Source organism: Peromyscus maniculatus, chromosome 9 (assembly GCF_049852395.1).
Source record: "Peromyscus maniculatus bairdii isolate BWxNUB_F1_BW_parent chromosome 9, HU_Pman_BW_mat_3.1, whole genome shotgun sequence".
NCBI lineage: Eukaryota > Metazoa > Chordata > Mammalia > Rodentia > Cricetidae > Peromyscus > Peromyscus maniculatus.
Genome location: NC_134860.1, coordinates 43,330,189 through 43,354,392, shown reverse-complemented (window position 1 = coordinate 43,354,392; position 24,204 = coordinate 43,330,189). Strand labels below are relative to the sequence as shown.

Below are 24,204 nucleotides of genomic sequence, written 5' to 3'. Positions count from 1 at the left end.
CAAACTTGGAATAACAAGTTACAATAAGACTAGCCATAAACCCTCATATTAAGACTGGATGAGGCAGTCCAGTAGGAAGAAAAGGGTCCTAAAAGCAGATGGAGGAGTCATAGATACCCTACTCTCATTGTTGGGAGTCCCACAAAAAACCCAAGCTAAATAACCACAAAATAGATGCAGAGGACTTAGTAAAGACTCATGCAGGCTCCAAGACTGTTACTTCGATCTCTGTGAGCCCCTTTTAGCCCTGCTTAGTTAATTCTGTGGGCCGAATCCTCATGATGTTCTTGACCCCTCTGGCCCCTACAGTCCTTCCTATCCATCTTCCCTGGGCTTCCCCAAGTTCCATTCCGCCTAATGTTTGGCTGTGGGTTGCTGCATCTGCTCCCATAAAGAGGCTGTGTGGAGCCTCTCTGATGATGATTGGACTAGGCACCGATCTATGAGTATAGTAAAATATCATTTCATTGACTCAACTCTCCAATAAAAAGATACAAACTATGGTGATTTGAAAGAAAATGACCACCAAAGGGAGTGGCACTATTAGGAGGTGTGGCTTTATTGGAGTAGATGTGGTGTTGTTGGAGAAAGTGTGTCACTGTGGAGGCGGACTTTGACGTCTCATATATGCTCAAGCTGCATCCAGTGTCTCAGACCACTTCCTGTGAGTTAAGATGTAGGACACTCCACCACTTCTCCAGCACCATGTCTGTCTGCATACCACCATGCTGTACCATGAAAATGGACTAAACCTCTGAAAATGTAAGCCACCCCAATTAAATGTTTTTCCTCTATAAGAATTGCTGTGATCATCTCTTCACAGCAGTAGAAGCCCTAAGAAATTGGTACCAGGGACTGGGGTATTATTGTGACAGACCTGACCATGCTTTTGTTTGAAGGAATAGAGACCTTGGGAAAGTGAGTTAGAAAAGCAGTTGAACCCATTAAGTGCTGCTTTACGGGCCACCCTAGTAGGAACATGGAAGACGTAGTGCTGAGCATGATTTGAACTGTGGATGCCTGGATCAAGAGCTCCTAGATGAGAATATTAATGTGTGGCCTAGAGATTGTTCCTGTTATTTTGGTGAAGAAAGTGGCTGCTTTTTGCCCATGTCCAAAGAGTCTGCCTTCGGCTAAAGTGGAGAGATTTGGATTAATTCCATTGACAGGGGAAATCTCAAAACAGCCTAGTATAGACTTGGTCATGTGGTTATTAGTGGTAACTCTAAACATGATTTATGAAAAGGAGCAAGCCAGTAGTCAGCTCTCCTCCATGGCCTCTGCATTAGCTCATGCCTCCAGGTTCCAGCCCTGCTTAAGTTCCTGTTCTGACTTCCTCCCATGATAGACTATGATCTGGAAGTATAAGCCAAATAAACCCTTTCCTCCCAACTTGCTTTTTGGTCATCATGTTTCTATTGGAGAAATTATTTTGGCCACTCCACGTAGTTAAAAGGATATTTATTAAATGGCGTAACTCACAAATTAAGTAATGGGTAGGTCGCAGGGTCTGGGGAAGGTGTAATGCAGTCTAGCGGTGTTCTCCGGAGCTCTGCACAGTCAATCTGCACCGGTCAGCGTTCCGGCACCGAGCGAGCGCCCAGAGTGAGCGCTGGCCCATCCAGCTCTCGGGTCCCCAGGCGCCTCCCCTCGCCCCGCCTCGTAGGCGTGACAGTTGCCAGAGTCTCAATGGGGGTTGGAACTTCCAGAACCAAGCTGGAATGGCTACCCATTACATCTCCCCCTTTTTGTCTAAATAAGAAGGTTCTAAACTAATACAAGACTATATACAAAGGAATGGTTATCAAATATTGTCCAGAAATAATGAGAGATAATGACCTAGATAAGATGTAACTACAACCAATGCAAACAATATCAAGCAAGAAACACATACTAAAATCCAGAGAAGTATAGATAGGTAATCTTCAAACACTTCATAGACCTAGAGAATATGGCATTTAAATAACTTAGAATTCTGTTGACATGAGACACAATTGCTCCTGGCTGCACCAATTTGATCCCGAGAGAATGTTGGGCTTCTAAGACATTTCCATTTGGAAGTTTGTCTTCTTGGCACAAAATGGCCTACTGGGCAAAGAACTGCCCTTGCCTTGACGGCTGACAGTACGAATGCAATGCTGTCCTTTCTGGACAAGCGGGACACAAGGAAAGCGACCACTGTACTCTGCCAAGACAGGGTAAGATGGTCTTTCAGAATTCCTGCTTCTGAAAATGGTCTGTCAGATACTCTAGGCCTGTAGCCAATTTGAATGCACCAATAATGCTGAGAAACATTAGGTGACTGTCCAGGCTGCCAGCTGTCTTGGTCTACTCTTGCAAGATTCCCGAAAGTTGCTTGCATCCATCTACCATTTCTCAGGTACCATTATCTTCCTTCTCAGGTCTTTGATGTGGTTAAAGACTAGATAGTTATAATTTCCTCAGTTATGATAAAAGATAAGTTAGATATAAAACCTTAAACTCACAAATATAAGATAGATAGGACATCTTCTTTAATATTGTAACTGTAATTCTTGCTTGATAATTGTTTTGTTATATGTAATTTTACTATGTTAAAGTTAAAACCTTCCTTTTTAAAAAAAGAAGAAAAGGGGAAGTGCTGTGGATATTACTCTATGTAAATAAAACACTGATGGCCAGTGACCAGGCAGGAAGTATAGGCGGGACAAAGAGAGAGGAGAATTGGGGAAACAGGAAGAAGGAGGGAGAGACACTGCAGCCACCGCCAGGACAAGAGCATGTAAAGATGCCGGTAAGCCACCAGCCACGTGGCAAAGTATAGATTTATAGAAATGGGTTAATTTAAGATAAAAGAACAATTAGCAAGAAGCCTGCCACGGCCATACAGTTTATAAGTAATATAAGTGTCTGAGTGATTATTTTATAAGTGGATTGTGGGACTGCGGGGCTTGGGGAACCTGGAGAGAAGCCCTCCAGCAACATGTTTCAGCACAGCAATAGAAACCCTAAGACACAGATTAACAGAATGGATGGGAAAACAAATTCATCCTTCTGCTGCATACAAGAAACACACCACACACCTCAATGTCAGAGATAGACATTGTCTTGGAGTGAAAAGTTGGAAAAAGATTTTCCAATCAAATGGACCCAAGAAGCAAGCTGATGTAGCCATTCTAGTATCTAACAAAACAGACTCCAAACCAAAATTAATCAAAAGAGATGAGACTCATTAAAGTAAAAATCCACCCACGGTGACATTTCAATTCTTAACATCTATGCCTCAAATGTAAGGGCACTCAGGAAGAAACATTACTAAAGCTTAAAACGCACACTGATCCCCCTACATTGATAGTGGGAGACTTCAGTACCCTACTCTCACCAATAGAGGTCATCCAGACAACTAAACAGAAGTACTGGAGCTAACGGATCTTATGAATCAAATGGACCTAACAGATACCTACAGAACATTTCACCCAAACACAAAAGAATACACCTTTTCTATCACATTCTATCATATTCTATCAGATTTCCACACCCACACATGAGAGTCACTCGTGCATTTGCGTAAATAGAATATTTATAGCAGAAAACGGACCTTGAAATGGTTTTCCAATCAAGAAGAACCCACACACTTTTATTTGTTACATGGTCAGGGCTTCTCTCTAAACCAGCGGTTCTCAAGCTGTGGATTGTCAGTGACCCCTTTTAGGGTCGAATGATTCTTTCACAGGGGTCACCTAAGATCATCAGAAATATCAGATATTTACATTACTATTCATAACAGTAGCAAAATTACAGTTATGGCCGGGTGGTGGTGGCGCACACCTTTAATCCCAGCACTCGGGAGGCAGAGGCAGGCGGATCTCTGTGAGTTCGAGGCCAGCCTGGTCTCCAAAGTGAGTTCCAGGAAAGGCGCAAAGCTACACAGAGAAACCCTGTCTCGAAAAACCAAAAAAAAAAAAAAAAAAAAAAAAAAAAAAAAAAAAAAATTACAGTTATGTAGCAGCAACAAAAATAATTTTATGGTTGGGGGTCACCACAAAATGAGGAACTTTATTAAAGGGTCACAGCATTAGGAAGTTTGAGAATCACTCCCTATGATTTGGGCAAATACTGCATTTCAGATAACGACTTAGTTGTTTTCTGATGGGCAGGTAGCAATGAAAAGCCTCAGTCTTAAAGTTTAAAGTGACTTCCCGTGGGTATTGTTGCAAACAGAAGCAGTATTAATCTAGTCAGATACATGCTTTAACCTCCACTAACCCACTGTTCCTCAGTCTCCTGTTGTAAGTCCATTGTGTGGCAGATGTGTCCATGTTGCCATGGTAACTACAAAGTAGGGGGACGTTTTCGAACAGCACACACAGGATGTGTGTCTGTGCGCCTCGGATGCTGCAGCACCTCGTTTGGAAAGCCACAGTGGTAGTGGCTTAAGCCATGGTGTGTGGCTTTGTGAAGTCATGATATGCCGGTTACCTTGTGATCAGGATCTTTTACAGGAAACCACAAACAAGTGCCGTGAACCACGTACCATAGTGAGCGTGTGCGAATCAGGTCTCAGACTCAGCAGCAAGCACCTCAGCCCACGGCGTCATCTAGCCATCCCATGTATTTATCCAGCTCTTTGTTGATAGGCCGTGGATGTTTTGTTTGCTTTTTATTGTTACTCACCATGCAGAGTACCCGATTTCCCTGTAGCATTCTGGTCTGTACTTAGTCTGGGTTGGTCATCCCCTGCTTCACTCAGTCCTCTCCATCTCAGCCCCCTCAGCTTACACTCCTGGTATTTTGTGTTCCACCCTCATACTTCATGTGTTTTATTGTCTTCCCACCACCTCCCTCTCAACCTTTACCCCTGTGTTCATGGGCCCCTTTCTAGATTTCTGCTCTCTAACCATGCTCACTCCACATAATTAAGTTAGGATCCCTCTGTGAGAGAACATGTCGTACTTGCCTTTCTTAGCCTGGTTTACCTTACTCGATATATTTTCCAGTTCCATCCATTTTCCTGTCAATTTCATAATTTTGTTTTCCTTTAGAGCTGGATAAAATTGTGTCATGTGTATGTACCACATTTTCATTATCCATTTATCTGTTGATGGACAGCTAGGCTGATTAAATTTCCTTGCTATTATGACTAGAGCACCAATAAACATGGCCATGCACGTATCTCTGTGATAGGACATAAAGTCCTTTTGAAATATGCCAAGAGTGGTATAGCCGGATCATATGGCAGGCACTTTATCTTTAGTTTTTGAAAACCTCTGTAATGGCTGAACCAGTTTACACTCCCACCATGGTAAGAGTTCCTTTCCCTCTGTCCTCTCCAGTGTGAGTTTGTTTTCTTGGTAGTATAGGTGTGTTTTGTTATGCTTTCCTTTCTATTATAACAGTACCGGAGTAAATATCTTGGCTGTGTCTCTGGACAGTTTAGCACATTCCTGTAAATACATGCTAGAAGTACAGTTGTTCTATGAAGATTACTGATATTTAGTCTTTGAGAAAAAGCCAGATATGGTAGTACACACCTATATGTAAATCCTAGCACTTGGGCTGGGGAGGAAGGGGAATCAGAAGTTCAAGGCCACCTGTCTTCAGCTAGATAACAAGTTTAAGGGCATCCTGGCAGACTACTGTCTTTAGAAGGTGAAAAAAAAAAAGAGTTCTTAGTGTCTGTACTGTTGACATGTTGAACCCAGTATTTCTTTGTTGGTGGGAGTGGGAAGGAAGGAGCTGGGTTGTATACGATTTTTAGAAGCATCTTTGGCTCCACCCACTAAATTCCAATTAGCAGAACAATCTGGGAACCAAGTCTTTAACAAATAGACTTTCGAGGACACAACCATCCCAAGCTTCAGCAATCCTGGAGATATAGTCCTCACTGGGTAACCCACAGCATGTAATTAGAGAGTAATTGTCCAATGTGTCTACATTATTTAGAATCAGCTTAGTGGTAGAAATAAGTAGGCCAGGAATGTGGCTATGGCTGTCTAATGTTTGATAATCCCTGACAAGTGCTTTACCCATTAAACAACCCTGTTTATGGCTGGTTAGTGGCTCATCTTGTGAAAATGCCTGACACTAAATTCAGTCTCTGGATCTCCACATGGTGGGAGGGGAGAACTCGCTCTGACCTTCACCTGTGGGGAGGGAGGGATGGATGGTAATAAAGCCTCGTGTTTTGAACCAAAGAAACAACAAAGAAGTACAAACTATGTTGTGATATCATGTGTATTTTTTTTAATCTTGTAATTGCATTAATGTCCAGAAAATTTAGCAGTGTACATTTAACCCAGTTTCGTGGCAAGTTCTTTGGCCTTTGCCTTTTCCAGCTTGGCAAGCAAGCCACAGCTTCAGGACCCAGGATGTTGCCTCCCCATTGGTGGCTGATCTCATTGTAATTGGTCCTGACAGCACCCACCAGCTCAGCCAGAGCACCCCTGTCTTCCGGGTTAACCCCTGTGAAGACAACAGTGATGCACGTCTTCCTGTGGACCAGCCGCCCAAGCCTGGCCTTTCCCTTGATGATGCATGTCTTAGTTTGAGTCTCTATTGCTATAAAAAGACACTATGACCACAGCAACTCTTTTTTTTTTTTCTTTTTCCAGAGCTGAGGACCGAACCCAGGGCCTTGCGCTTGCTAGGCAAATGCTCTACCTCTGAGCTAAATCCCCAACCCCTACACAGCAACTCTTATAAAGGAAAACATTTAATGGGAGTGGCTTGCTTACAGTTCAGAGGTCCAATCCATTATCATCATGGTGGGACATGGCGGCATGTAGGCAGATGTGGTGCTGGAGAATTCTACATCTTGATCCAAAGGCAAGAGGAAGTGAACTAAGACACTGGCGGTATCCTGAGCATAGGAAACCTCAAAGCTCACCCCCACAGTGACACACTTCAACGAGTCCATACCCACTCCAACAAAGCCACACCTCCTAATAGTGCCACTCCCTATGATACTATGGGGGCCAATGACAATCAAACTACCACAGTGCAGTAGGGAACCTCCATCTTTGACACAGGGCCAGCTCAGTGGGGTCTACGACGTCCTGGGCGATCACCACCAGCCTTCTTGTTCTCCACTGAGGTGGTGACTGTATTGACCCCGCTTGAAGGACAGGTGGTCTCTTAGTGGGGACGTCCCTTTGCCAGCAGCCTTCTTCTCAGCACGGCCAGCAGCCTTTGCTTCTTCTCCTGCTTTGTCCCTGGCCTGCACTTGTAGGTAAGCTTAAGCAGCTGGGTAGCTGTTTCCGGTCCAGGGAAGGTACTTTGAGCTGCTTATAGAGGATGGTCCTTTGCCACAGCAGCCACTGTTTTGGAGCCATTTGACGAAGCGTGTGAGGTCTCTTTGGGCTGATGTCCTTCCTGCCCAGTGCTGAAGTCCTTAGGCCTTTTCTCCAACAGAGGATGCACCACCTTTTTTGTTCTCCTGTTTCTTCACAATGGCAGCTGGGGCCACCTTCTTCTCCTTGGCCTTCTTTCCTTTGGGCATCTTGCTTGGCTGGAGGAGAGAGAAAGCCATCATTCATATATATATGAAAGGCTGAACTACTCTGTGGTCCTGTAGTTTGGGTGTGTTTCCCTTAGTGAGGAGTGAAGGCTTATATCTGATGTAGGAGGGAACCTTCTGGAACCCTCCCTTAGTCTGGGTATTAATACTTGTAAATTGCTGTGCATGTGGTGGTCTATTTTTCTGGATGCATGTTACTCTTCAGTGAGGCATTGGGCCTCTAAAATCCTCTCGTTCTTGTCCTTAGAAAGTAGGCGGACAGGTGTGTGTTTGTTTTCTGAATCAGAGAATGAGCGTCAGAAACTGGTGTGATCATGGCACTGCAGCACACCCAGCCAACCAGGCAGGCACACTCAGACCTGGGAGAAGCCCAGGCAGCCACTGGGGCGGTGCTGCCGCTCCCTCCGCAGCGTTAACACGGGCGGTGAAGTAGTGCTTCCTGGGGGTTCCTCTTGCACACCACTGAGATGCAGGCGGACATAGCGCTTGTGTCCAAGATCCCAGAGAAACCAGGACAGCTAAAGTAGCTGGCTGTACACAAAATAAGCCATGTGTGGGCACAGGCCCGTAATGCCAGCACTTAAACCAGGTGGAGGCGGGACTGTCAGAAGCTCAGGGCATTCTCAGGTACACAATGTGTTTGAGACCTGCCTAGTGTCCTGGAAATCCCTGTCTCAAAAAGCCCCCACCCAAAAAAATCATTTAAAAATAAATAAAAATCATCAGAACAAAAGCAAAGTATATATGAATGTCATAAGAAACTGTTTACTTGTGTGAATATTTTTTTTGCCCCCCCCCCCCAGGCAGGGTTTCTTTGTGTAGCCCTGGCTGTCCTGGAATGCACTCTGTAAACCAGGCTGGTCTCAAACTTACAGATGCCTGGCTTCTAAATATTAATTTAAAAGAATATAGTCAAGATAAACACTGACAGGTATGTATAGCATTAATCTAGTAGAGTCCTAGAGAAGGGAAGGGCTCAGGAAGAGGTAAAGCCAGAAGTTAACTAGAAGAAACAGGTAAGAACATCATATGTTGCATATGTAACATCCAAGACCAACATACATAGATTATACTCAGATACACCCCCCTCCCCCGCCTGGGCCCCCTCTCACACAGGTGGAAGTGCCCTGATGATGCACAAAGTACAGGGGCCATCGACGCTCTCTTCTGCATCCCAACACCTACCTTGGTGCCTGCTTTATGGTCGATACTCAGAAGTTGCATGCGTACATACATGAAGTATACATGAAGTCTATGAAGAGGAAGTCAAAAGGAGGGTGATTAGGAACTTACCTGAGAAATAGTACAGAGCCATAAGAGAATCTGAGTATAAACATTTTTGGCAACTAAAAAAGATAGATTGGCTTTCTGAGGAGAAAGGAGTAGCTGGAGGAGTCCGTGTGTACACACATATGTGTACTTACGCAAGTGCATGCTGACAACTAAGCGTTAGGAGAGACAGTGACTGTTACCAGACTTGACACTAGTGACTCCAGGTTTCGGTGAGGACTTCTGGAGCTAAACAAGCCAGAGCCAAGGCATCCTGGTGAGTCAGATGGGTTTTTGTTGTTGTGGTCATTGGTGGTGGCTGAGTGGGTGCACACATCAGAGTCTGGAGAGGCTCTGTCGCTCTCCATCTTCTTCCTTTGCGATGGACAGCTGACCAGCAAGCTCCGGAGTATGCCTGTCTCCTCCCCCGGTACTGGAGTTTCTTGCACCTGCAGCCACACCTGGCTTTTATATGGGTCTCCCATAGCAAACGGCTTATCCATGGAGCCTTCTCCTCAGCCCAATTTGAGCGTGAGTTTTGAGATACAGTAAACATAGTGTTGAGCTGTAGTTGTAGAAAGCATTCAGGAAGCGGCTTCTTGGGTGACCCACCCCAAGCTGGTGGTTGGTGTTCCATTCACTGCTGAGCAACACAGGTGGAAGAACAGATTTGTGTGCTGTTGTGTGCTGTTTGTTTTCCCCCGGAAGTCAGTGTGCTAGGTGGTTATTTCATGGCTCGGTACAACTCCCGAACCCGTGTTTGGGGGACAGAGGGCTAAGCAGGTGTCTTTCCTCCTAGAAAGCTTCACATTATGGTTAGAAAAGCTCAGGTGAACATAGTGGACAGACTTCTGCGGGGATCGTGGTTCTCACATTACCGGCTCTGTGCCTGTGCCTTGGGACAGGTGATGGGTTTTCTGTAAGACGCAGCTGTACTTTGGAAGCAGGAGAAACAATTAAGATTACAGTTAAGATAAAATGAGATAAACTGCCTGATCTGGAAGGTGATGACAGCTCTCCAAACCTAAATTGCCAGGAAGGGCCACACACACAGCTCACACCTTCAGCAAGACAGACAGTGAATCTTTAATTACTTTTATATAAAGAAAGCAAATTACAGCCGTTACTATCACTGTTATCAACCTGGCATAGAACAGAGCGCAGAGTGGGCACACGAGGCCTAAGACTAAAGAAAGGAGTGGGGAAGAGTTTAACAAAAAGCACAGACAGACCTACCCACAGATCCCAGTGTGGATGAGGGAAACTTCAAAAGGCCCCACCTAAATGGAGAGCCACAGGCAATTACTAGCTGCTGAGAGAGTTGAATTTGTCTTGGGCCAGACCCCTGATAGATTATCTAGTTCCAAGCAGTCAGCCCTAAACATCTGTACATATGAGTAATGCTAAATGAACTCAGCAAATTGTGAGTGCATGGGTGAGTGAGTGTGAGCATCCGTGTGTGTGTGTGTGTGTGTGTGTGTGTGTGTGTGTAACAATGGTAAACAGGTCATAAATATGAGAGGGGTTGAGCAGGGAGAGGATATGGTTGAAATGAAAAGACAGTACTCATGGATGAAAATGTCAGGCAGTAATATAAGTAAAAATAAGTCTGACCAAAGAAACTTGTCCATACAGAGAAATGTCCCAACACCAACTGCTGAATACCAGTGCAGGCCTGGGATTAGTAAAGAAGGAAGAGGAGGAGGAGGAAGCTGAGGGTGGGGGTGGGGTGGACCAGTGGGAAAGGAGAAGGGCAAAGAAAGAGCCACTTGGGGCAGACATTCCAAAGCTGAGACCAAACAGAAACAGGAAGAAGTGCAGCAGGATTGTATTGGACTTGGGAAGAAGTCTGTGCTGGTTGGTATTTGTCAACTTGACTGACCCTACACGTATCAGGGAGGAGGGGACTTTAACTGAGAAATGCCGGCATCTGTTTAGGTTGTAGACAAGTCTCTAAGGCATTCTCTTTATTAAAGATTGATGTGGTTAGGCCCAGCCCACTGTGGGTGGTGCCACCACTGAGTAGGTTAAGAAAGCAAGCTGAGCAAGCCATGGAGAGCAAGGCAGTATGTGTTACTCCATGGTTCTGTTTTGGTTCCTGCCCAGAGTTCCTTCATGGTGAACTGTAAACTGTAAGAAGAGATAAACCCTTTCTTCCCCAAGTTGCTTCTGATCATGTTTATCACAGCATAGAAACCCAAGACAAAGTTGAAGGAAAGGCAATACATTAACTACAAGATGTCCATGGGAGAGTAAATTCAAAATCTACTGAGGGCCACTGATGAGCAGCAAATAACCGGGAGCAGGGAAGTAGGCTTCGAAAGCAAGGATGGGGGACTTAGAAAGTGCCCAGTGCAACACAGGCCGGGACACTGACCCCGCCACCGGGGTCTCCCAAGACCAGAGAACAGCCGCCACGGAAGAACTGGAACAGCTCTGCGTCACCGGGGTGACCTTAGACTTCAAAAGTCAGTTGTTTCTTTCTGGACCCTGTAAGGGGAAAGAGGTCACATTACTAATAAAGTTAGAACCATGTCCAAGGAAGGCTGCGATACAGGAGCACTTTTAGGACTTGGGCTGGCTAACCTGCCCTTCTAGTATCAGGGGAACAGATTGGACATAGAGGGATTTAGAAGATCCATACCACAAACAATTATATTTTAATGTAGATCCAAGGGGGAAAAAACAGTGTTGGAAACATAAGTGTAATTGTATGTCCAAACAAAGAGAAAATAGTAGTAACCTATTGCGTGTATAGTAAGTAGAAGTCATAAATACCATTCAAAAGAGACTGACCAAATAGTAAAAAATTTAAGTAAGCAAAAAAAAAGACTTACAATACCACACACACACACACAAAGATAACTTCTCGAATGAGAAACACACTTTCCTAGTCTTCCTAATACGGAGGGCAGAAATGCTACACAGAAAGTTTGAAAAAGAAAGGATAATTAGAGCCGGGCGTTGGTGGTGCACGCCTTTAATCCCAGCACTCGGGAGGCAGAGGCAGGCGGATCTCTGTGAGTTCAAGGCCAGCCTGGGCTACCAAGTGAGCTCCAGGAAAGGCGCAAAGCTACACAGAGAAACCTTGTCTCAAAAACCAAAAAAAAAAAAAAAAAAAAAAAAAAGAAAGGATAATTATAAAAGAGCAAAGAATTGAGTTCAGATATATTAATCATATCAGTAAACATAGTCTTATTCAAAAGAACACTTCACATGGCTTTTTTTGCAAAACCCAGTTCTTCACTATATTTGAGGCACTTGTTTGTAGAGCACAGTGATGCAAAAGGGATGTGCAGCTACCACGCCTAATGGAGAGAAGAGGCCCGGCTTCAGCCTCAATAGCAAAAGTAAAATCCAAGCCTCCCACCCTCCCCAGTAAACAATGGTATGCATACACACAGCGTGAAAGCCATAGCGTGGGAAGCTCTGTTTTCACCGTGTCTCCTAACACAGCAAGCATGGCAGTGCACAGTTTCTGTAGAGCATTAGAAGAAGACATATAGGAGCCGGGGTGCTGGGATTCTAACACTCCAAGTTCAAGACCTGCCTGGGCCAGCCAGGGCTACACAGGAAGACTTTATTTCAAAAAACACAACACAAAGAACAAACTTTAAACACATCCTAGTACAAGTCTGGTAGAAACACATAGATAATCTGAAATATTTCTTGCCCAAGCCCAGAATCAGCTGTTTTGTTCCATTGTCTTGAACTTGGGAGAACTGATACTTTGAGATCAGTTCAACTCAGGGTTATTCACATGCACTTGAGTGGTTTGTGTCTTTTTTAAAAAAAAAAAAAAAAAAAGAGAGAGAGAGAGAGAGAGAGAGAGAGAGAGAGAGAAAGAGAAAGAGAAAAGGCATCAGTAGTTCATGTTGATATTCCTAATTGAAATTTAGAATTACAGAAGTTTTTTGGTTTTTTGTTTTGTTTTGTTTTTGTTGTTTTTATGTCTGTATCCCTTTTGTGCCAAAGGTCTAAGTTCCAATTTTCAGGTCCAAAGGAAACTCCAATTCCCCAAACTCCAAACAGCAGTCCGGATATCTAGAAATGAAGTCAGCCTGAACTATGGAAAGCTTTCTGGTGGTTCAATAAAGCCAGCATTCCTCAGGAACTTGTGAGGCCAGTTCTCACCTGCCAGAAGGAGCCATTTCCCTTACCTCGGGCAGCAGGGACATTTGGCTGTCCAGTTAACATATACCTGTGGCCCTATCAGCATATCAAGGTCCAATTAGCATAGCTGTGATGCCTATCAGTGTACCTAGGTCAGTGGCAGCCTCCAGGCTCCCTCAGTCTCTACTCACTAGTATGTGTTATACATTTCCAAGCTCCCAAACCAGTCTCTTGCCGCCCCTTCATCCTCCTTATAACCCAGCTATTCTCACGGGTCTCAGCCCTTGCTTTGCTCTCACTCTGCTTTCTCCAGCCTCTATCCCCTGCTGTTCTCTCCTTCCTGCAGATCGCCCTGACTGTCTGCTTCTTTCTCTCTCTTGTTCTGGACTCCTCCAGATGCCTCTGGCTGTTTTTTCTCATGGATAGTTTCCCTCTTTTATGCATAGTAAGACCTAACCATACCATAGAGTGTTCATGCCATCAGTTTATACACTAATGATATTGACAAAACTAATACATTCATCAGAGCCTACAGTTCAAATTAGCTGCATTGTTATGACTAGAAATGGAACTGTTGGAAAGTTTAAGGTATATTTTTGTTTTGCCTGTAGATTATTTCCATGTGTTTGTGTGTGTGTGTGTGTGTGTGTGTGTGTGTGTGTGTGTGTGTGTGTATGTGTCTTTCATTTTGCTTCTACTTTTAAGGTAATGTTAGTTTAATTCTGGTTGATTTCTTTTGTTAGTGTTGTTTTTGAGGGGGCAGTTATTATTTGCTTTGTTTTTTGTTTTTGTTTTTGTTTTTTGTTTTTTGTTTTTTGTTTTGGTAGTACTGAGAGTTGAACTGAGGACCTGGTGTGTTTTCTGCAAGTACTCTGCTACTATAGTACTTGTAGCCCTGTGTTTGCTTTTTTTGTAAGCATTTTTAGGATTCAAGATGACTACTAGTGAGGTTTATTTAAAATAAACAAAGGTCTTAGGCTTCTGGTAACAGTATTTATTTAAAAAAATGTTATTCAATATATTTTTTTCTAAATGGATGAGAAATTTACTACAATTGCCTTATTATTTTTCCTTGTGTTCTACCTGGAAACACATGTATTCCAACATGGCCTAAAAAGCTCAGCCCTTGTATGTACAGTTTCTAAACACTGCATCTGGGATATCACCTTAATATAAGGCTGTCTTCGTTGGCGTTTCTATTGCTGTGAAGAGACACATGACCACTGCAACTCTTTTTTTTTGGGGGGGTGGGGTTCAAGACAGGGTTTCTCTGTGTAGTTTTGGTGCCTGTCCTAGATCTCGCTCTGTAGACCAGGCTGGCCTCAAACTCGCAGAGATCCGCCTGGCTCTGCCTCCCAAGTGCTGAGATTAAAGGTGTGTGCCACCATCACCCGGCATCACTGCAGCTCTTATAAAGAAAACATTTAATTGGGGTGCCTTACAATTTCAGAGGTTCAGTCCATTATCATCATGGTGGGGAGCATGGTGGTGTGCAGACAGACATGGTGCTGGCTACCTCTTGATATGCAAACAACAGGAAGTCAACTGAGACACTGGGCAGTATCCTGAGCATAGGAAACCTCAAAGCCCACTCCCACAGTGACATACTTCCTCCAAAAAGGCCATAGCCACTTCAGTAAAACCACACTCACATCTCCCAATAGTGCTACTCCCTAGGAGATTATGGGGGCCAGTTGCATTCAGACTACCACAAAGGCTTTTGAACTACCAACAAAGTCTTACAGTAAAACCTTTAACCTCCAATTTTGGGTTATTTAGGGCCTCAAATATATAGATAGTTGCTCATCTATCTTCTGAATGGTAAAGCAACTTGGGTGTACTGTGTAGTATAATTTAGTCTGATGTCTGTAAAATACTCTAGTCAGGTTAGTGTCACACTTGCCAACCTGGCACTCAGGAGGCAGAGGTCAGAGAGCAGCTGCAGGCATGAAGCCAGCCTGGTCTACCCAGTGAGTTCCAGGCCAGCCAAGGCTCCAGAGTGAGACCGTGACTGAAATGAACAGGACAATCACACCCTGACTTGAAATCTGGATGTATTTCTACCTTAAATGACTATATTGGGTCATTAAAGTCTGTTTGGAGAATCACAATAGTAGAATGCAAAATTGTAGCTAAGTCTCCTTTTGAGAAGCTGACCTTGTGATGTCTCTTTTTCAGAAGCTGATAAAATACCAGTAATGCGTGGACAGTGGTTTATTGATGGAACTTGGCAGCCTCTAGAAGAAGAAGAAAGTAATTTAATTGAGCAAGAACATCTCAGTTGTTTTAGAGGTCAGCAGATGCAAGAAAACTTTGATATTGAAGTGTCAAAACCCATAGATGGAAAAGATGGTAAGACGACCACTTAATACATTTAATACGTTCTGTAAAAGTAAGTAAGCAGTTGATGATTCTAGAGTAGTTGGTAAGTTTGGTAACACTAACTCAGGAGGGGTTAGAATGTACTAAATTTGACGTTATTTGAGGTGCTAGGGGTCAGGCCTTATGCATACTAGGCAAGTGTTCTGCCCCTAAACTATATCCCCCAGCTCTAAATTTGTTTTTTTTTTAAATACTTTACTATTCTAGAATTTAAAGTTACTATGAATATCTGGATTATTTTACTTAGTACATAGGTTTAACAAAATATATAATATTGGTACAAATTGTTTATATTATACTCCAAGTTAGTCATTTAGGGTAATTTGAGTTATCGATGAAAATAGAACTTATTTTTAAAAAAAACCTTGCTGCTATATTAAAAAAGCACTTTTATTAGTATTTTAATATTGATTCTTTTCATGAGTTTTAAAAGTCAGCATTGCTTTTATGTGTCTTTTAACTCTCTTTGGAAGATAAATAGCAGTTTTTAATTTAAAACATTCTTCTTTTTAGAGTTCCTTACTCAGCAAGTAAATATGTTTCAACAGTTAGAATGTTATATAATAGCCAAGGTTGCCATGTTTTCAGTATGTGTCTGAATCTTGAATAAACCTCAAAATATGTGGTAAAGTTAAAAATCCTTCTATTATTCCATTTAATGCAGGCAGTGGGATCAACTATTCTGGTGAGTACAATGTCCAGGTAGCTTAGACTATGTAGATACTTAGAGTGTTTCTTCCTCTGTGCTTGCCTTTGTTTGGGAGGCTTTTGGCAAGCCCTGCTGAACTCAGGGTCATCCTTTTCCTTTCCCCATAAAACCTCTCTCAAGGCAAGAAGCCCAGTATTGATAGGTAATTCACAGAATGTAGTTCTTCACTGTCTTCAGACCTCGATCCAGTTTCTTCTCTTGTGGTCCATTGTTTTCCTCTCTGCTTCTGTTCTTAACTGTCTGTCATGTCACTGAACACACATAAGCACGTACATTGGTCACAAGAAAAGAATCTGTAACACTCGCTACCTTAGCTCCTGTGTCTGCTCAGTTAAGTCTGGTTAACTGATAAATTTCCAGTGAGATCTATCGTTATGTGATGCTTTACAATTGGCAGATACCATACTCTGAGTTTTAAATACATTATCTCACTTTATTAATTTGTAGACTCAAGTATATCCTTATTTTGCTGTAGATTTAGGCTAAAGGTTTTACCCGTCAGTGTAGACAAAGTGGTTCTCTGTAAGAGCTGTGCCTGCAGCTAAGATTTTAATAACTAGAGAAATAGTATTGCTCTCTTGTGCAGCAGGAATTGAAAATGTATCTGTGATTTGAAGTTAAGGAATGAAATCTCTTACCACTGTGACCAGAATCACCACAAACCTACTTCAGTGTGTGAATGACAGAAACTTCGGCATAAAACATTGCTATTAGAGAAAGTGCAGTTCGGGAACTGTTTTCTTCCTAAGTTTTCTACCTCAAAAATAGCAATTCGTATAACAAAATCGTTTTTGTCACCCCGGGTCCTTACTGTTAGTGCTTGAGAGCCCGGGGCTTGGAGGAAGGGCGGGGAACATGCAAACTAGGAGGAAGTGTCCCCTTCCTCATACATTCTTCCCCTTTCGTGGAGTTCTCGTCTGTCATCCCTGCATCTCACTGGTTTAGAATCATATTCACAATAAATTAATTTTCATGTCAACTCTATATTCTGCTCCCTTTCTAAGTATTAAATGTAACAAATACTTCAGTCTTCTGCAAAGTGCCCAAACTTAGTATTCATAAGAACACAGTTTATGCTGGACAGTGGTGGCACATGCCTTACTCCCAGTACTCGGGAGGCAGAGACAGTTAGATCTCTGTGAGTTCAAGGCCAGCCTGGTCTACAGTGTGAGTTCTGGGACTGCTGGGTCTACACAGAGAAATCCTGTTTGTGGGGTTAAAAAAAAAAAAAAAAAAAAAAAGAACACAGTTTATTTGTAAGAGTGGGTTTTTCTGTGTGTGTGTTGGAGGGGGTCAATCTCAACTAGTGTAACAATATTGTTTGGTATCTTTAAGGATCCACATGAAATTCTAATTAGAAATAACATGTTCATCTGGGCATGGTGGTACACACCTTTAATCCCAGCCCTCCTGAGTTCAAAGTCAGCCTAGTCTACATAGCTAGTTCCAGGATAATCAGGGCTATGTCACAAAAGGAGAGAAAAAGAGCGGAAAGAAAAACAAATAATGCATTACATTGTCATAATTTTAAAATGATTCCTTGACATTCATTAGAAGAAATGTTTGTTTATATATGTGTTTTATTTATTTATTTAGTCTTTTAAGACAGGGTCCCTCTGTGTAGCCCTTGTAGACTAGGCTGGCCTTGAACTCAGAGATCCACCTGCCTCTGCCTCAGGTAATGGGTTTAAAGGTATGTGCCACCACTGCCTCACAAATCTGTTTTTGTTTTTTTGTTGTTTTTTTTTTGAAACGGTGTCATGTAGTCCCAGTTGGCCTTGACTTCTCCATGTGGTTGTGTGACCTCTTAACCTCTAACCACCCAAGCGCTAAGATTACAAGCATATACCACCACTCCGGTTTGTAATGAGAATGTTAGTTGCATTGTGATATATAGATAAAGATTTATCATATTGTTAGTTCAATAATTTTCAGTCCTTTCATCTATTATTTGGTATTATGATAAATATATACTCAGAGGTTAAGGTGTGACACTTAACGTTGAAGATCATGGGAAATTTGGTAGTGTATTTTACAGTGATATTATAGAAACAACATTTACCCTCCAAAAAGCCACCATTTAGGGGAAAATAACTCAAACTTAAAACATATACTCCTGATTATTTCATCTTTCTTTCTAAACTTCTGAAATTTTCTATTTCAATCTTTTTGGTGTGAAAAATACCCTTTTCAACTAAATATTTTCATGTGATGATAAAGCTTTGGCTCTTCCTTTAGAAAGATTGTCAATGCCTCCCGGTTCTGCTAGGTACTTTTGTGGGAGAAATATAAAGGCAGCCACCCACGGAGTGTTCAGGGTATCTTAGAGAGGAGAGAGCCAGCGGATAGTGAGCAGATTGAGTGCAAAGAGGAACAGCGGACAGTGGATCCAGACAGTTTGGAAGAACGTGCCATGGAGTTATTAACAGGCTGTCTGAAGAGTCTCGTCCAATAAATACAAATGTTTAAAAATACTAGAAGCAGGAACTCTTCCAGTATTTTATGGAATCCCAAAGAAACGAAGTTCTTGCCTTCGGGAGCATTAAAATAAGATATAACTTCCCACTTTTTTGACCATGTCTGTTTAGTGTAAGTGTTGCCACAGATGGATTGGATATGTTTTAAGTTTTTACCTCCTTTAGAGTTTCATACTAATCTGAAGATAAACATTGAGCTAGATTGATGGAAGTCTGGTATAACTATCCAAATAAAGATAACCTGCTTTGTCACCTAGATCCTTGAAACTTAATTCTCTGAGAACTAAAATGAAAATACTCTCCTACCTCATCTAATAGCCAGGACGGATAAATTATCTGTATGTGTGTGGCTGAGTGTATTTATGTGTACCACCTGTGTGCCCGGCAGGGTTAGAAGAGGCTGCCATGTGGGTGCTGGGAACCGAACTCAGGTCCTCTGCAAGAGCAGTAAGCACTCTCAACCACTGAGCCTGCTCTCCAACCCCAAGGCTAGGAAATTTTTATCTAACACAGTAACTAATCTGAGCCCATCCATTTACTTAAGATGACTAATATATATAAAATTGTGCCTTCAAATTAGTAATTCTTGCCAGGTAGTGGTGGCACCCACCTTTAATCCCAGCTTTCAGGAGGCAGGAACAGGTGGGTCTCTGAGTTTGAGGTCAGCCTGGTCTGCAGAGCAAATTCCCGGGCTACACAGAGAAACTACTGAGACAGGCTACCCTGTCTCACAAAACAAAACAAAAAAAAATACATTTAGTGCACAATTGTTGTTTCGTTCCCTTACAGTTTATCCAGGCAAATACAGTAGTTTTTAAAAGCTGGCCTAAATGTATCAATATTGTGCATCACTCTGGCCACAAACTGCACAACCTCAATTTTGTAGTAAAAGAAACATGAGACAAACAAGCTGAGGGCTCTTCTACCACATCACAAATAGATGTTCCTGCTGTGTTCAGACCTCACCACCTGGTCTTCTGGATGGGGTCCTAGAACAGAAAACCCAAGAGTTTGAGGATAGCCTGGTCCATGTCAGCCAGGGCTACAGAGTGAGACCCTTTGGGGGGGGGGTGGGGTATGAAGTGGAGGTGTTCCGGCCCTTGAACCAGCTTTCTCCTCTGTCTCTGGTGACCAAAGATTCCCATCTTCTAGTTTGGGCTTGTGACTTTATGATTTAATTTTTTTATCAGTTGTTCAAATTAATTTACCTGAGGTCCAAGAAAGAGTGCTAGAGTTTGGTTGTACTTAGCAAGTTTGAGATGCACAAGGCCACCTGCTTTCCCTGAGAGAAAGAATTTTCCAGATCAGTGCTAGGCATCATGGGACATATCTGGACTCTGATTGCTTGGAAGGAAACAACAAGGGATCGTTTGAGGCAGCCTGGGCAAGTGCTATCTAAAAGAAGAGTACTGGTTTTCCAGACAGTTGGCTTTCATAAAGGAAAAAGTAGTTGTGTATCTCTCTTGTAGGAATTATTACTCTATTCATGTTTTTTTGATAAACTACTGTATTCAGAGTTACATGGTGAAGAAAGTTTCTTGAAAGGTTAATTAGTAAGGAAATGATTCTAAATAATTTAACATTTCAGTCTTTTTTCATTACCGAACAAGATGTTTAATATGTAAACATCTTATTTAATGCTATCAACTTATACCTCCGTGCCTTCAGTTGTACTGGGAATATATGAATACTTTTGTAATAGTACATAGGAACTACTAAACTTTATTTTTAACAAAATGTATTTTAACAAAAGGAAATAGAACTGCCTAGAACCTAAGCCTCCTTTACCTGTGAGTGATCTCTAGTTTGTAAAGGGTTTTTTTTTTTTTTTTTTGTGAAAAGTAATACCTGTAATTCTGTGTTTGGGCTTCAAAGAATTAAGCTCTGTAGCAAATGATTTTCAAATGAAAATAAGATGTAAAGGTAAAGAACCATAACCATTTAATTTTATAAAAATGTTTTAAATAAGTACAGTTTTCTGTTGGGAGCAAAAAGCTTTGTAATGATGTTTGTTTATCTTTGTAGAGTTAAGCTGTTGTTTTTAAAAGGCAAGAATTCATCATTGTGTCTGACCAGCTTTCTGAAAGTGCTTACAAAATTTTATAGTGTCAGGTGGCTTATATGTGTCCTGAGAGCTCTTTTGGGTAAATGTGGGATTTGGTTCAGATTCGTTTTACCACTGAACCTACAAAATCTAGTCTTTGTTTCTTTATGTAGTGAATTACAAGTTTATATTAGTCTGACCCCTTAGCTGTATTAGCAGCTTTCCTAGTTTATTTGGCTTAACACCTTTGCTGGCCTAAGTACACCTCTGCTCCTGACTGACCAGAAGGCACACGAAAGAACGTGGGCAGGAAGAAGCCTGCTTCTGTGTCCTTTTCCCTATGTCAGAGGCGTCCTATAGTTCTGCTGTCATCCAGCTTTTAGCCCTAGTTTATGGTCCTAAAGCCATCTAATTGCTTGTAGGTGTAGTCATTTAATGTGTAGCTGTAGTTGTTAATGCTTTGTAAGAATTTCCCCAAAACCCTTATTGCATGAATATTTGCATATACTTCAATCGTATATACAACAGAAATTAAAGATTTTCTTTTTCATTTGAGCAGTATTTAACCTTTGAATGTCAAATTCATGTAGAAGGGAGGGAGGGTGAAAATTAAATGTATTAAAACATAAATTTTAGCTAAATCATAAAAATTTGATAATTACCTGACGTAGTAAACTGATCTTTAAAATTTAGTTTCAAGTATACTAAATAATTACTTAAATATAAGGAATGTTATCAGCGACATATAACTAGCAGATTCGACAAGGAACATGTTGGCTTTAAGGTTATCTACTGATTCGTCAAATCTCCAGTCTGTGCCTGGCTTTTCTCTGCTGTCTGCTTAATGCCCACAAGACAGCACAGCGTATGTTTTTCTAATGAGATTATTTTTGTTATGTTATCATTAATCTTTCTAAAAGGGATAGTTGAAAGTTGAGCCTCCATTATGATTTTCTTAGAAAAATTTTTCACTTTTAAGTCTTTTAACAACTTTCTCAGTTGAGATAGGAAGCCTTGCTTTTAAAGAATCTTAAAGCCATCATACCTTAGTGTGGAGAGCATTCAGTGGACTCTATACCGTGGTATCTCAGGGGAGCTGAATTAGCTGTTTAAAATATGGTTGTATTCTCAAATTGTGTATCACCTCTTGGCTGTGTCATCACAAATAAAGATAAAGATTTATAATAGATTATAAATCTCTTAGCATTCAAAAATGCCATGCATTTCTTGTAGCTATGCGAAGGAATTAAATAATGATCATGTAATTGTCTGTCACTGATAAATTTAGATATTATTTGCCTTTGTTCCTTTCAATACAAGTAGAGCATATATTTGACAGACATTAAACTAATTTTTGTTTTACCAATTTTTAGCTAGAAATTGTATTTTAAAAAGCATTTAGAATAATGTTTGTCAAATGTAGTTTTTAAAAGTTAAGACTAAAAGGAAAAGGCTAAATAGAAAAACTCACTTAAATGTACTTTGAAGCTCAGTGTTTTTGCTTTCTTAGTTGTCTACCACCTCCCTCCCTTCACCCTCCCTTCTCTGTTCAAATGGAGAGGATATAAGGAGAGTACAGATGCCACAGGTCTTAAGCGAAAGCGTTCCCAAGGTACAGTAACCGTAGTTTCTCTGTGTAGCTCACACCGGCTGTAGTTCAGTTGTGCTTAAAGCTTAGAAGTACTAGTTTTTTCTTAAAATGTCTCTGTTGCGCTGTTTGGCTTAGGTTTACAGTATTATACGTATATATAAAAACTGTATTCCATTAAGATGTTTGAATATTAGGATGTTCCACTTTAAGACAATATATAAATGATTTGCAGAGGAACAAACTTTGGCTAGATTTATACTTTTCTCTAAATATTTGATCATATAGTTTCAGTCTTTTAAACATACGGAGCTCAGAACTATATTAACAATAATTTGTTTTGTAAATGGTTGTTAAGCCCTTGCAAAAGTTATTAAACTCTTTTAATTTATGAAAAGCTTTTAAATTAAAAGTCTGAGCCTGTGATTGCATTGTATGGAACTAAAGCTGTTAGTGTGTGTTGTGTTAATTGAATCTTAGTCCTGTGAGAGATACATTCACACAACACACACACATACACACGTACACATATGTACAAGTCATTAACATATCCTGAGAGGTAAGTAAAATATAATTGGTTTTCATCAAACTAAGGTATTTGTTAATTTAAGAAGTAGATTTTCTTGTAGTGTGCCATGTCTTCTCATGGGGAACACACTACTTCAGCATGTCTTACAGTCTTGACCAGGACTGTACCGTCTTACATAGAATGAATATATTCTTAATTCTTTTTTTTTTTAATATATTTTTATTTTTATGTGCATTTGTGTTTTTGCCATGGGTGTCGAGGTGCCCTGAAACTGGAGTTACAGACAGGTGTGAGCTGCCATGTGGGTGCTGGGAATTGAACTCGGGTCCTCTGGAAGAAGAGTCAGCGCTCTTAACCCCTAAGCCATCTCTCCAGCCCCTATTCTTAATTCTTAAAACAACTCATCTTTAGGTAAAACAGGTGTACCCTGCCAATCACTAGTGTTTTAGCAAATCAGCCTCTTTTTTGTTTCGCATTGAGTGAAATTTTTACATATCTTAATTTTTTTCAGTAAACTCAACAGAAGGAGGAGAACTTAAGTTTCTATGTCAGAGCTATTGAAAACTTTTAAATAGGTGTGTACCCCTCAGAAAGAGGAGTCATATCCCCCAGGGATGCAACTCCTTCATAACCAAAAGCCAGTTCACCTATATCCAAGAGCTCAGTACCATGCCAGTCACTCTTCTGCTCCTCGTGACATTGCTGATCTTTTATAAAGGTCTGTGTATTGCTTATGTGACACATGGTTTTAATGAAATTTTCTCTACTGAACTAAAGCACATGGTAATAGTGATTCAGAAACCTGAGTGTTAAGATTTTCTACACAAAGAAAAATCTGTCTTGGAGAACTTGAAATTCCTCTCTTTTGTACAACAGCTGTTCATAGTTTCAAACTGAGTCGGAATCATGTGGATTGGCACAGCATGGATGAGGTGTATCTCTACAGTGATGCCACGACGTCCAAGATCGCAAGGACTGTAACCCAGAAACTGGGGTTTTCTAAAGGTATTGTGACACGTCACTGTGCGTTCTCAAAAGTATATAATTCATATTCCGTTTTTAATGTATTTTTAAGTAGAAGTTAAATTCAGTGACAAGAACCCTGTTGAGCAAAACTTACTCACTCTTAACTATGTGAAAGCAGTCTACCTCGAGACAGTGAAACCTGAACATGGCACTTGGTCCATGGCATAAAGGAAGGGGAGGCTGGAAGTGTCTTCAGGGACAGTGGGTTTGGGGACTGGAATTGTTGGGACAGAAGCCATATTGTCATAGATTCATTTTCAGTGGAGGAGGGAAGAGTGGTTGTGGGAAAAACAACACAACTCTTTGTAGAATTTTGCTAAAGGAATTGTTTCTTGGCCTTTTACAGTTTAAAGTTGTTTTTGTTGTTGTTGTTGTTTATTTATTTATTTATTTATTCTAGGAATTTTTTGGGCGGGGGTTGGGGGAGGGTTTTGAGACAGGGTTTCTCTGTGTAATAGCCTTGGCTGTCCTGGAACTCACTCTGTAGATTGAGGCTGGCCACAGCCTGCCTCTGCCTCCCGAGTGCTGAGATTAAAGATGTGCACCACCACCGCCCTGCTGAAGTAGTCTTA

At 41.4% G+C, this 24,204-nt stretch overlaps 1 protein-coding gene across 8 annotated transcripts in view; it reads left to right on the top strand.

The window, feature by feature from the left end:
* Positions 1 to 24,204, top strand: part of Ddhd1 (DDHD domain containing 1) — a 74,799-nt gene that overhangs the window by 20,782 nt on the left and 29,813 nt on the right. For 2 of the 8 annotated variants that reach the window (XM_042284711.2, XM_042284713.2), the window contains exons 2-5: positions 15,056 to 15,229; positions 15,924 to 15,944; positions 22,000 to 22,101; positions 23,483 to 23,611. In XM_042284711.2, coding sequence (XP_042140645.1) covers positions 15,056 to 15,229; positions 15,924 to 15,944; positions 22,000 to 22,101; positions 23,483 to 23,611 — 426 coding nt within the window. The remainder of the gene's footprint in view (positions 1 to 15,055; positions 15,230 to 15,923; positions 15,945 to 21,999; positions 22,102 to 23,482; positions 23,612 to 24,204) is intronic. The other 6 variants (XM_076544840.1, XM_042284712.2, XM_042284716.2 and 3 more) reach the window with 3 other exon arrangements.